The sequence below is a fragment of the Trachinotus anak genome, unplaced genomic scaffold (assembly GCF_046630095.1).
Source record: "Trachinotus anak isolate AG129_WGS33_773 ecotype Australia unplaced genomic scaffold, CSIRO_AGI_Tana_v1 ptg000021l, whole genome shotgun sequence".
In the NCBI taxonomy this organism is placed as follows: Eukaryota; Metazoa; Chordata; class Actinopteri; order Carangiformes; family Carangidae; genus Trachinotus; species Trachinotus anak.
Window position 1 is genome coordinate 19,979,468 of NW_027273872.1, and position 12,796 is coordinate 19,992,263.

The window sequence follows — 12,796 nt, forward strand, 5'->3', positions numbered from 1 at the left end:
TTTATACTTTAACAAGCTGCCTTGAATTTGAAAATTTAAAAAAACCTAAACTTTCCAAACTTTCATATTTCAACACAATATATCCCAGTTTTAACCAACTCATATAGCCATGTTTTGACGTGAAAATCAACAAATTGGTGCTATCTATGGGTGTGTGTGTGTGTGTTTGAGAAAGATGGGAGGCTAGTTGGGGAACATGCCAGGTTTATGTGAAGGATGTCACTCTGTGCACTCCAGAGTTGGACTGGTTCCATTTCCAAACAAAGCTTCAGCCTGATGTGGAACCGGGTCCAACTGTGCTGCTTGGCAGAGCTGCTTGATGTCGGGAGTATTAGCATGTCAAGGGGCGTTTGCATGCAAGCAGGAGTCAGCGCTCTCTGCTCAGCCCCGCCCTGCTCTCGTCTCATAATCAATGACCTTTCTGTTTAAGGTGATGGATGAGCGAGAAATGCAGTGCAAGCACGCTTGTTGTCCACACCATCTCCTCTCCCTCTCTCTCTACCTGTCTTTGCTTCCTCTGCTCTTTCTCACACACACTGAGCTCCTGAAGGTCAACAACTTACACTGCTGTCAGGTTCTGCAGCGTACATGTGTTCTTTTGATGAGCGCACACACACATGCACGTACTATATGTGCATGTGCAGCCATGTGTGTACTTCATCAGCTCTTTCTCGCTTCTCTCACCGCTGCATGACCTGCTCACAGTCACTGGTGGAGTTTCCATTCTGTTTTGTTCCTGTGCATCGTCCATGTGGTTGATGTTGGGTTGCTGGTGTCTCTGTCTTTGGTGGGTGTATGTGTGTGTCCTCTCCCCAGGCCAGAGTGGAGAATGAGATCCTAGCTTATAAGGACCTAGCTGCCCTCCCAAAGGTCAAGGCCATATACCAGGTCCAACAGCCAGACCTCATATCCTCCTCATACCAGCCCTACCACAGATACACCTCTGATGACAGGCTAGACACTTACAGCTATGGGGAGGTACTACTGCCACACACTCCAGGCCAAACTTAGCATTGGTCCCATCACTGGTCTGCTTTCAGAGGAAACACAGTTTTTAGATGGACAAGAAGTTTGTGCCTTAATAACACCTCATGTCATCTAGTTTTTGTTGGGCTCATTGTTTTCATTTTCTATTTTACATAAAGAATTAAAAATTATCCAGGGATTATTATTATTATTATTATTATTATCATTATTATCATTATTATTATTATTATGTGATTACAACAAACTTGGATGGAAAATTGTATTTTTTTAAAAAAAACATTTGCTGAGGTTGAAACATGTGAGTCTGGTCCATGATCAGGAGCTTTTCTCCTTTTCTCTTCACTGTCAGTTACTGGAGGCATTTACTCAGCTGTCAACTTGTTTACTGTAAAACATGGTGAGCAGTTTGCTGCAGTGAATATTTTTTTAGATGCATGGGGACATAAAATCAAGATGAAAATTATTTTAACCAAACTTTTGTGAAATCTTACATAATTTGAAAATGATGAGCTTGAAGTTTTTGTCAATATTTTGTATTTGTTTAAATTACAGTGTGGTGGATTTTGCTGCCAATACCCAGACGATTCAATTCAGTTTCTGGGAAATGCCCTACAAATAGAATAGTTTTACATTTTGGGAAATACACTTCTTCGTTCGAGAAGATCAATACCATGCTTATAGCTGTCTGACTTGAATCAGGGAGAAGCAGCTGGCTTGGCTCTCTCCAGAGTTTTAAAAAATCAGCCTACCATCACCTCAAGTCTCACTAACTAAGCCAAATCAAGAAATAGTTCCAGCACCTAATGTCAGCAAAACCACAACCTGACATTTTTACATGTTGGTTTATGTACAGATAAAAGAAAAACAATGTAAAGTGTTAATTAGTGAGCTTTAGACATACCTGAGAGTGGTATCCACCTCCTCATCTAATTATTGGCAAGAAAACTAATAAGCTTATTTCCCAAAATGTCAAAACTATTCATTTATCTGACTTTAAAATGATTATGTGGCTGTTAACCATGACTTTATTCCATGAAAAGATTTTGTCCTGTCAATAAAGATGATACATGATATATAGATTTTCTTCCCCACCTGAGCTACAGTACAAAAATTAATTCTTTTCTCTCTACTGATTCTCCAGTCACTTGGGACGCTGTCTCCCTATTCTCAGGTAAGCATTCCTCCTCTCAGAGTTAGAAGCAGGGCACTTACAGACGAGTTTAAACAAGTGAGCTGTTGTCATTTTGGCCTGTCACTAAGCTATTTGTCTCCATGCTGCTCTTCTTTCACCTCTCACTTGTCTCATTTGTTTTTCTAGGACTACGACAGCCTGGATATGAGGCAGAGGCGGTGCTCCAGTCCAGGTTATATAGACTCGCCGACATATAGTCGTCAAGGCATGTCACCCATCATGCCTCGCTCTCCGCAGCACTACGCCTACCCTGGTGAGTCATGTAGCATTCACTCCTTGTGGTCTGCTATAACCTCTGAGCTTAGTGTCAGTCTGTTGGAAAAAAAAAACCAAAATGAAGTCAATCATGCTGTACTTCATGTGAAATGCACTTTTAAGTTTAAGCACTTATGAAGTTTCTGAACTGAAGAATTTCTTTTGAATTTTGGGAATTATTTCATTTCGTTGAAGTCACTTAAAGGACTACTTCAGCATTTTGGGAAATATTCTCATTCAGTTTCTTGGTGAGAATTAGATGAGAAGATCGATAGCACTTTTTAGTGCAATGCTAATGCAAGCAGCAATTTGATTTAGCTTAGCATTAAGACTAGAAACAGGACTGGAAGATCCCTGCAAGGTGCTGAACTGTATTTGTTTTTGTATAAAGGAAAAAAAAAAAGATAAAATATCTTAATTAGTAAGCTATAGAGGTGCTGGTTATGGACAGAGTCAGGCTAGTTGTTTCTCCTATTTCCAGTCATTTTGCTAAGCTAACTAGCTGCTGGTTGTAGCTTTAAATGTAGTGTACATCCGTGAGAATGGTATCAGTTTTCTCGTTTAACTCTCGGCAAGAAAGCAGATTATTCCCCAAAATATGGAACCTTTAATGGAGCTCAAACTGCTGGTCATTTCCATCTGTTTGTCATCACCACTATCATATATACAAATAAAACACCCTAATATAATATCAGCGTTGACAAAAGATTCACCGCATTAGGGCACAATGTCTTTCACTTCACTTCAGAATACTCGTTTGGCTACGTCATACGCTGCAGTTGCTCCCTGGCTGTTGTTTCATTTAACGCTTACACATGTGCACTGACACTGTAATAATAACCACAGGCAAGTCAATACCCTTTGTCATTACACAAGTGGAAAAGTTATCTGGTGTCACTTTGTAATTTGAATGATTCTTTAAGCTGTTGACTTTTCATCTGCATGCATTGAGGCCTTCCTTTCATGCTCATGTTTCCTTTGCTGTGATTGGCTGTGGCTGGCTGCAGGCTCTGAGAGTGGCAGGAGTTCACCTTATTACGGCCAAGAGGGGCGGTCAAGCACACCCACCACAAACCAGCCCCCTAAACATTTTCATGTACCAGGTAGGACTCCTCATCCCCTCATCGCCCTATTCACAATCTCATAGATTTTCTGTAGTGGGTGGGGAAGATTTCATCGGCCATTACCCACTAATGCAGATCAGTCAGAAAGGCCACTTGAAGCTCCGTGGGAATGAGAGGGTGTGCAAATGTGACTAAGTCATATTTTTATACCACACATAATTGCTCTGGCATATTTTTCCCTTCACACTTCATCTTTACCTTCTTTTACCTTCCTTTATGACCATCCCTCCTACCTCCACCTCCTCCCTCTTCTGTCCCATCACCCCAGCAGAAACTCACATCTTCTCCTCCTTTCACTCCTCCATGTTTCACCTCTCCATCTCCTCTTTCTCTCCTCAGCCACAGGGGACCCCAACATCTACAGGAAGCCTCCCATCTATAAGAGAACTGGTACAGTGCAGTTAGCCCCGCCTTAGCCTGCCTGTCCTCCTGTCAGTTTAGTCATGCTGTGTTTGAGTACTCGATGTAGATGTTTTTTACTGACCTATCGTTCTCCAGCTGCCCCTTGTGGTTTAGCATTGATTAGTATTGACATCCCAGTTATTATTGAAATTAAAGCCATCACAGACAAAACCAGATGAGTGGAAAGGATGGATGCTGTGCTTAAAAATACACAAAGGAAATAGAGTTCGACTTGTACAACTTGCTTCAAAATTGAGGATGAGGATCAATTAAACTTATTGCACTCGCAGTGTAAAGGAGCTGTGTTTAGTGTGCATGCCACAAGCACACATGCATGCCTGCTTCTGCGTGCAGTCCCCGCAGCACGACAGGTTCTTGTCAGCAGACGGGGCTGGAATAGGCCATGAATGAAGGGAAGGTTGCTCAGGCGTGACAAGTGTTGAGTACATAGGACTCCGAGGACACACTATTCAGGAGAACAGAGCAGAAAAGTGGAACAAAACACAGAGGAAAACTGCAATATAACTGGATTTTTTATTTGCTGTGGAGACTTCTTTTTATTTACTCAGCCCAGTACTTGTTAGCTGGCGGTCAGTGTGTGATTTAACAGATACTGTGAATCTGGAGACAGCTGTTGTGCTCACTTTTGTAGAAAACAGACAGAGAGGCACGAGAGGGGAAGTCTGATTTCTTAATTGTGTGGATTCATGTTGTCTTTCAGTCAAATGGCATGGCAGCGCGGTTAACGCAAGAAGCTATTTTTGCCTTTTTTTCCCCACAAGTCATTAAACTTAAATGCAGTTCAACCGTGCTTGTGCATAAACATTCGTAAGGAAAAGATCCACTATCTCCTTATTACATTACAATGGAAAAGGCTTTTCAGCTGAGAGTCACAAGACTGAAAATCTCTTCATGGAGGAGACGTTATCTTTGTTGTTGTCCTGCATGTTCCTCTGTATTGTATGTGTTGGTATTTGTGGGTTAGTTAGTGAACTGTGTCGACCTGTGTATAGACACTTTCACCCTTCTATGTTCCTCAGCTATAATTAGTACATCACTGGCCAATATGTTTCACATTTTCTCACATTATGAAGAAAGTATTTAACATTTCAGCATCTGCTGTAAATAGCAAGTTCAAAAACGTTCAGCACGCACTTCTGAAGGAGTCACATTGGTCCCTTCTGGTGCTTTATGTCTTCCTGAACAGCTGTTAATCATTATTTTCTCTTGTTTCAGCAGTAAACATGATTGGTGTACATTTAAAGCCACAACGGACACATGTGGAGTAGCTGTGCGCATCAAAGGCCTGTTATGTACTAATCAGTTAACAAGTTTGCTACCTGTATAGAAAAGAGTCTGTATCAAACCACAAGCATTTATTTTCTCTTAGTGTGCCCTCGTGCTCCGTACGGGTAGCAAAGTTCTCACATTGTCACATCTCCCTCTGGAACGCTCCAATAATGTTTCCCTGTTCTTTTCACCTCTTTTTTATTGCATCCAATCACTTTTATTCACTTCCCTCCACCTTCTGCTCCACTTTACCCGGTGACCTTGCCACTGTAAGTATCTCCCTCCTCTCGCTGTTTCACTCACTTGCCGGTAGATAGATATTTCACATGTCTGTCTGGGTGTGTGTACGGTATGTGTCTCTCTTTCTGTGTTTGTGATCCCACGTCAATACTGTACAAACATACTTCCAGTGACAGAAGTTTCAGTCTCCTGTCAAACTTTGCTCTGAATATGTATGTGTGTGTGTATATACATATATATATATATATATATATATATATATATATATATATATATATATATATACATATGTGAGTGTGTGTGTGTGTGGCACGCCCTGCTGCCGCGCTGACAGTGTGTGTCCCAAAGATGAGAATGTCTGCCATTGGTGTCATACATCATGTCTATAGGAATTCAATGGCTTATGGATTGGGGCTGGCATGGCTAATGGCTAACAGAGTGAAGAGCGATCTATCTGACATTACGCAGCATGTCACCCCCATTGACTTCCATTGACTGTGCTTTAGTGCAGAGTGGCATCAATATCATCGCTTCACACCACTCATGAAATGACTGCGTGCCTCAGGTTGAGCTGTAACCGAACTCACTTTAACGCTGGCTATTTTCATGCTGTTGGCTGAAATATTGATCGTCTCTGACAGCAATGGTGGGATGATGACTGTGGATTTGTAGAGTAAATGTACTCTCTTGCTGTAGATCTTTGTGATGTTCATTAACGCATTCTCTTCCTCAGCACACTACAGTGCACTGAATTAAAGTAGTAGTTTGATATTTTTTGGGGGAAATACACTGATTCACTTCTTTTGCTGAGAGCCAGGTGAGAACATCGATGCCACTCTCATGTCTATCCATTAGCATGAAGCTGGAGTCGGGGTATTGATAGTTTAGATTAGCATAAAGAATAGAAACAAGGGAAAACAGCTAGCACGGCCCTGTGAAAAGCTAACAAAATCCATGTACCAGAAACAAACAGAATATAAAGTCCTTGGAGGGTTAGGTGAGAAGATCGATGGCAGTCTCATATCTGTCTGTTCAGTATGAAGCTTGAGCCTCGAGACTGTGAGCTTAGCCTTGCATGAAGGCTGGAGCATGGGAAAACAGCTAGCATGCCTTTGTCCAAAGTTATTAAAATCTGTACACCATCACCTCTTTTCACTGATTAACACAATATATCTTTATTTGTTTCATCTGCACACAGTGACTTCATGTAGTCTTGTCATTGTGAGGTTGTCAGTCAGCTAGCAGAGAAGTCGCCGCTCCCAGCCCAGAAAGAATCTGTAACATAAACTCCTGTAAAATTACAGCCAGTTGTTCTCACGCTTTGGTTTTTGTATTGTTTAAACAAACAAAATAATGTGTTATTTTTTTGAGTGTTAGAGGTGCAGGGTAGGCTAGTTTTTTTTTTTAGGCTGGCTGTTTCCTCATTTCCAGTGTTTATGCTAAGCTAACCATCTCCCTCCTCCAGCTTCATATTGAACCAACAAATATGAACTTCCAGCAACAGATTGAATTAGCATATTTCCCAAAGCACCAAACTCTTCTATAAACACAATTAACAGTTACTTCGGTGCTGTCTGTTTTTCTTATGTCACCTAAGTCTATGCATTTCTTCACAGACAATCACATGGATGCAGCCACCAAAAGCAGGACCAGCGAGGACATCCTCAGATCCTCCAGACTGTCCACCTACTCTCCTGAGCCATACACCCAGTCAGAGTCTGACTACTACCCGTACACCAGCTCCCCCAGGGGTAGGAAAGAGTTTAGAGTGGCAAGCTTTATAGTAAACTCCTTTTTTTTTTTTTTCATTTTCCACTGGTCGAAAAGCAGACATAGGAGTATAGTTCATTTTGTGGTCTCTGTTGTCGTATTTATTCACTCTCCACTCTGTTACTGCATTCATCTGAGCTCTGTGTTCATACAAGGGAATCTCTTTCATCTCTCTTCTCTCTCAGCCTATCGGGTGCCGAGAAGACGCTTCTCGACAGGAGGAGATGAAGAGAGTTGGAGTCACAGTCTTCAAAGAGTAAGAGCTTCATTATTTTCTCTTCTCACTTTCTTCAACATCGGTTTGAGGAAAGAAGTCCCCTCCTCAGTTACCCCCATAAATAATGCACTTTCTATAGTATGGCGCTTAAACTGTCCTCCTTTACTTTATTATATATATATGTACTTTATTATTTATTATGTGCTACTCGCACCATCTTTACAATCACTGTACATTAAATTACCAGTTTTCCCTGATGTCTTTTTCCATTTTTCTCCCCCGTACCATCTGCATCTTTGCTTGCACTCTGTCCTCCCAGATTGGGAGTGGCATCGGGAGGATGATCCTAAAGGAGGAGATGAAAGCCAGATCTGGTTCCTATGACAACGACCCCTGGGGCAGTGCGAGGAATTCTCGTAGTGGGAGCAAGGAAACACTCAACACTACAGGCTATGGCACCACGGCATACAACAACACTGTCAACGGTTGTAAGGATCCACCCTGCCCCCTATGCTTCTCCCTCTTTTGTCTTTCTGTTTTATGCAAGATCATGACACGGCTGCACAGAAATGTATTTCTGTGCAGCCGTGTCCCTCGCACTGTAATCACATATGATGCCACAGGGGCTTTTTATGAGCCTCGATATGCACTGTCATTGGGGTTTGGGGCGAGGGCAGTGAGGATGTGGACGCAGGTCACAGAGGGTCATGGATGCTGCGGGCTCGGTGGTTTATTGAGGTGGAAGGATGTTGAGAGGGCAGAACAGCTGCTACTGGACCTGTGGTTGGCCAGCAGCAGCAGCACCACCACCAGATGTGGCCTGTCATTGTTGTGGGGATACCTAATCACACCGATTCTGAACATTTCAAGCTACAGAAAACAGAGTGTTCAACCAGGTGTGCAGATGTGCCAGATGTGATAAGCTGGACCTGAACCCACCAGAGTTGTTTCTGTTTGCAAGGGCCAAGCTTCACTGGTCAGGCAGCGTACTGGGAGAGTTATTTTAGCCCCTGACATTCAGACAACAGCCTGTCTTCATCTATCCAATTGTTCCCCCTTTTGGTACTTCTTTTCACTTCCTTGATCCATCTCTCATCTTGCAAGCTTATTCCAGCTTTTTTTTTCTCTCTCTTCCCCCTCTCCTGACATCGCTCTCCATATTCTACTCTGTTAACGCGCTATCTATCCATCCATCTATCTGTGTATCTATCTCACTCTTGCGCTCTCACAGCTGGTGTCCCATATCCTGTTTTATTTATGAGCAGTAAGACCTCTCATTAAAGCTGTTTCTCAGATGGGAGGGGACACAACTGAACAGGGCTCTGTTGGCTATGGTTGAAAGGCAACAAAGGCTTGTAACCATACAAACTGTGCAGTGTGATCAGATGGTGGAGCGTGCGGTGTGTTTTTCGGCTGGTGTGATTGTCTGTTTTTCTGGGTTTTTTTTCTTCCCTTCCTCGCTGAACCAGTCTCGCCTGGCCTCTTTCTGCCTTATTGCCCCTTTGATGTTTTGTATTCCTCCTAGGGCTTGACGGGTACCCAACTTGCTCTTTTTCTCTTTCTTTGTTAAGCTTCTAAGACAGATGGCTGTCAAACCTCTTCAGCATTTTTTGAAAGAAATTGAATCAAAATTTAGAGCAGGCCAGATTAAAAATGCTGCAGCATTTTTTTTCCTTTTTTTTTTTTTTTTTTGCGGTCCAAAAATGCCATGTAACTCTGCGATTTCTTTGTTTCACAGCCCCGCGATCTCAGTACAGCACTGATAGTGGTGAGTTTATCATTTAAATTTCATTAATATTTTATAGATGTTTTTTTTAAGTGGAGGCTGGCATTAGTTCATAGGTGACAGGTTTGTGCTGGATTTAATTACTTTACATCACAAAGCTCCAGTATTATGTATGTGCGTCTGGAACTTTTTTGTTTAGTCATCAGCGCCATCTTCTGGCATTTACCTGACACTATGATCTGATTTCAATGTGGCTAACTGCATGAAACCTGCTGGCTTGACTAAGGTAGTATTTTAAAACTTTTTCTATATTATAGATTTTGTTTGTAAGTCCGCTTCACTCCCAGGATATGGACGCAACGGCATCCAGAGGGTGAGACCACAGTGAACAAGACATGGCATGACATGATTGTTGCTGTTGCATGCTTGGGACTTATTACACAATGTTTTAGTTTAAAAAACACATCTGGCCTTTTGTGTTTAACTCATCATCCTTTACCGCACCTGCAGCCTCAGAGTGCAGACTGCTACCAGTACCAGTACGACAGTGGCAGCGAGGTCAACTGGGGAAGCAGAGGTAATTTAATATGAATTTAAAGCACCTACCCCTTATTAGATTGAAGCAATTAATTCAATGATTTTTCTCTCCTGTACTAACTCGATTCTCTTTCTCTCTTCTCCCAGCAGAGTACAAGGTAAGGTTTTAACATAATCACTCAACTAATTGATTCCATGTGAGCAAGTTAGCCTATATGTTGAGTAGTCCCAAGTGTTATTGCAACCACATCTCTGAAGTCTGACAAAGCATGGCTGACTCTCCCTCCCTGCAGATTTACCCCTATGAAGCTCTCATTGTCACCACCAGAGGGCGCAACAGGCTGCCCAAAGATGTGGACAGGGCCAGATTAGAGGTAAAATGTGAATGATTCATTAGGCTATTAACTGTGGGTTAACTGTGCTGAGAGGTCATTGGCCATGGTCCAATTAAAAAGTAGTACATTTGCCAAGGTTTTAGAGATACTAAGCTTATATGTCCCCCAGCAGAAACACACCCACCTAAAGAAACCAGCCACAAACCAAAGTATTAAAATAAGAGAAAAAACATTTATATTGTATTTAAATTGTATTTCCTTACACTGTGGTCTTGTGTCTGTATGTAAGGCTGGTGGACAATACTAAATTATTTTTTATTTTCATGTAGTATACATTATCACCCTTAGAAAATGTATGTGTAATATGCAGTGCTGGACAACTTACTTGCAAATTGTAATAAATGACTCATTATGCCAACACTCGTAATATGTGTGTACCTGTTGAATATAAACCCATCTTTATCTAAATCCTCTGATTTACAAGATATATTACTGAGGATAAGACCTTGGTGTTCTCGATGGTACCTACCTGTTGTAGAGTATGAGACTTAATGTTATAACTGTGTGTCGTCCTCCTGTGGTTTCAGCGTCACCTGTCCCCAGAGGAGTTTGTCCAAGTCTTTGGTATGACAGTGGAGGACTTTGACCGGCTGGCTCTGTGGAAGAGGAATGAGCTAAAGAAACACGCCCGACTCTTTTAGTAACGTATGGACATCCGTCAAATACTGCCATAAGCAGAGCCGGAGACTTGACTGACTGTTGGAAAGAAAGAGAATGGGAGGACGACTTCTACTCAGTTTCACTGCCATGGCTGAGAACCTGTTCTAGATCTCCTCATAAGACGAACCAAATTCTGGTCACACCAGCGTGGACTTCTGGGATGCCAGGGGGAAGGCCACAGAGACATTATGCACAGATGGACTGACAAACTGTTACATGGTTGCCAGTGCAACTGTGGCCATGTGCTGGAGTGAGGTGTATGCAATAGAGACTGTAGTACAGTAGTGTTGTGCTTTTCTTAAGCCTGAAGGATGGTGGGAGGCCCCTATGTGTCCACACAAGGGGATGTCTGTGACCAGAGCCACAGTACTAAAATATATTGAGGAGAATTTTGGCTTTGCCTTATTTGTTATGCTCTCTTAGTTATGAGTGTGCAGCACCAGCAATCTGAATGAGTAGAATGTAGATATAGTATATCATTTATGACACTTTATCAGTGTGAATGATTAGATGAGAAGAACGAGTGTGTGAGCATACATCATCACTTTGCTTTGGTTTATAAGTGTGCATTTTGTTTACCTATTCCCTCATTTTTATTTATTTTTTTGCTCTTTCACATGAAATACTGTGTCCCTCTGGTTTACACTAATTGATACAGAAAGAAACATGAAGCAATCCGAGGTGGACACAACTTTTTCAAATGTACGTGTGACCTGCATAGATTTGTGTGAAAATGAAAACCAAAGTGAGAATGCAAATATACAGATTAGCAGATCACTTCCTTGTAATGTTATGGTTAAATAGTAAAGGGTCATCAATAGATGCAGTTCACTGTGCAGCTGTATGGTTACCTAAAAGAATGTGCAATCAAGTAGATTTAATAGCTAAAGCAAACACCAATTCAGTCCTCCTGTTCCACATTTTCCAGCTCATTGCAATACAGTGATGACTAAATGTTTTAGGATGAGGGTGATAGTCATCCATACATTTACATTCACTTTTATTTAGATTCTTTTAGAATGATAATCCAATAATTTTGTAGCTACAGAGATTATATTCACACACAAAGAAGCGCTCTGCAAGGTATTTAACACACTGACAAAGATCCAGGGTTGTTGAAGACTTTACTTCCTTTAATACTGTTATTTTTGATTTTGTCACTAAAAATTAAACTTCAAATCAAAATCTGTCTCCTCTCTTTTGTTTATACTCATGACCTACTGTGAACTACTATTGAGCTATTACTGAGCTTATTGTATAAATACACAATTCAGATAGGTGTATACCATATTCTTTTATGTGTGCAAAGCCCACAGTCTTAAAATGTCAACAACATTTCCCCATTTCTAGGGCAGAAATCGCTGCCAGGAACCCAGCAGATGGACAGCTCGTTTACAGTCTGAGGGACAAAAACAGCAAATCGTTCTTTTTTGTTTGTTTTAGTTTGTTTTTTCATGGCATTCAGTTAGTCTCATGCGCTGGGATGTTTTTATGTGCATGTCTTTACAAAACTACGACAATATTGTGGAGCTAAAAAATGGAACATAGTTTTCATAAAATCTAATTATTTATGACTCCAAAAATGTCTAGATTTGAGTTCATACAGTCAACATTTTAGTTTGCAAAAAGTGAAGTGATATGAAAAATAATAAAACTGTCCCAGTTTAATATCAGTCCTGACATATTCGGGTGTTCTAGTCATCATGATGTGCAAGGAGAAGAGTGTTAAAAATGAATAATAAGGAAAGTTGAGTACACAAGCACTGAATGTCAGCAGCTACTTATTGTGGGTACAGTTCATTCATTAATCAAATTCAGAAAGACCTATTAGTTAACTGAGAGTGTGCTGCGTTGACTGGTGAGATTGATGGTCATTGCTCCTCTACTCCAGGTGGAGGCGGTGTAGTACCAACACACAGCACAGGTTTCTGAAGCTTTTCCATGAAAAGAACAAGATGAAGGAACATTGATGGAGCTGTTGTGTCATGTAAAGACATGATG

The 12,796-nt window shown here is 41.3% G+C and overlaps 1 protein-coding gene across 5 annotated transcripts in view; it reads left to right on the forward strand.

The window, feature by feature from the left end:
* Positions 1 to 11,980, forward strand: part of ablim3 (actin binding LIM protein family, member 3) — a 45,771-nt gene extending 33,791 nt beyond the window's left edge. The window contains exons 10-23 of one of the 5 annotated variants that reach the window (XM_071458079.1): positions 817 to 978; positions 2,129 to 2,158; positions 2,306 to 2,432; positions 3,442 to 3,537; positions 3,898 to 3,948; positions 7,125 to 7,241; positions 7,446 to 7,516; positions 7,797 to 7,965; positions 9,216 to 9,245; positions 9,521 to 9,576; positions 9,714 to 9,780; positions 9,891 to 9,898; positions 10,034 to 10,114; positions 10,663 to 11,980. In XM_071458079.1, the coding sequence (XP_071314180.1) occupies positions 817 to 978; positions 2,129 to 2,158; positions 2,306 to 2,432; positions 3,442 to 3,537; positions 3,898 to 3,948; positions 7,125 to 7,241; positions 7,446 to 7,516; positions 7,797 to 7,965; positions 9,216 to 9,245; positions 9,521 to 9,576; positions 9,714 to 9,780; positions 9,891 to 9,898; positions 10,034 to 10,114; positions 10,663 to 10,776 (1,179 nt within the window). In that variant the 3' untranslated portion in view covers positions 10,777 to 11,980. Of the gene's footprint in view, positions 1 to 816; positions 979 to 2,128; positions 2,159 to 2,305; positions 2,433 to 3,441; positions 3,538 to 3,897; positions 3,949 to 7,106; positions 7,242 to 7,445; positions 7,517 to 7,796; positions 7,966 to 9,215; positions 9,246 to 9,520; positions 9,577 to 9,713; positions 9,781 to 9,887; positions 10,115 to 10,662 lie in introns of those variants that run through there. The other 4 variants (XM_071458076.1, XM_071458075.1, XM_071458078.1 and 1 more) reach the window with 4 other exon arrangements.
* The last annotated feature ends 816 nt before the right edge of the window (positions 11,981 to 12,796 follow it).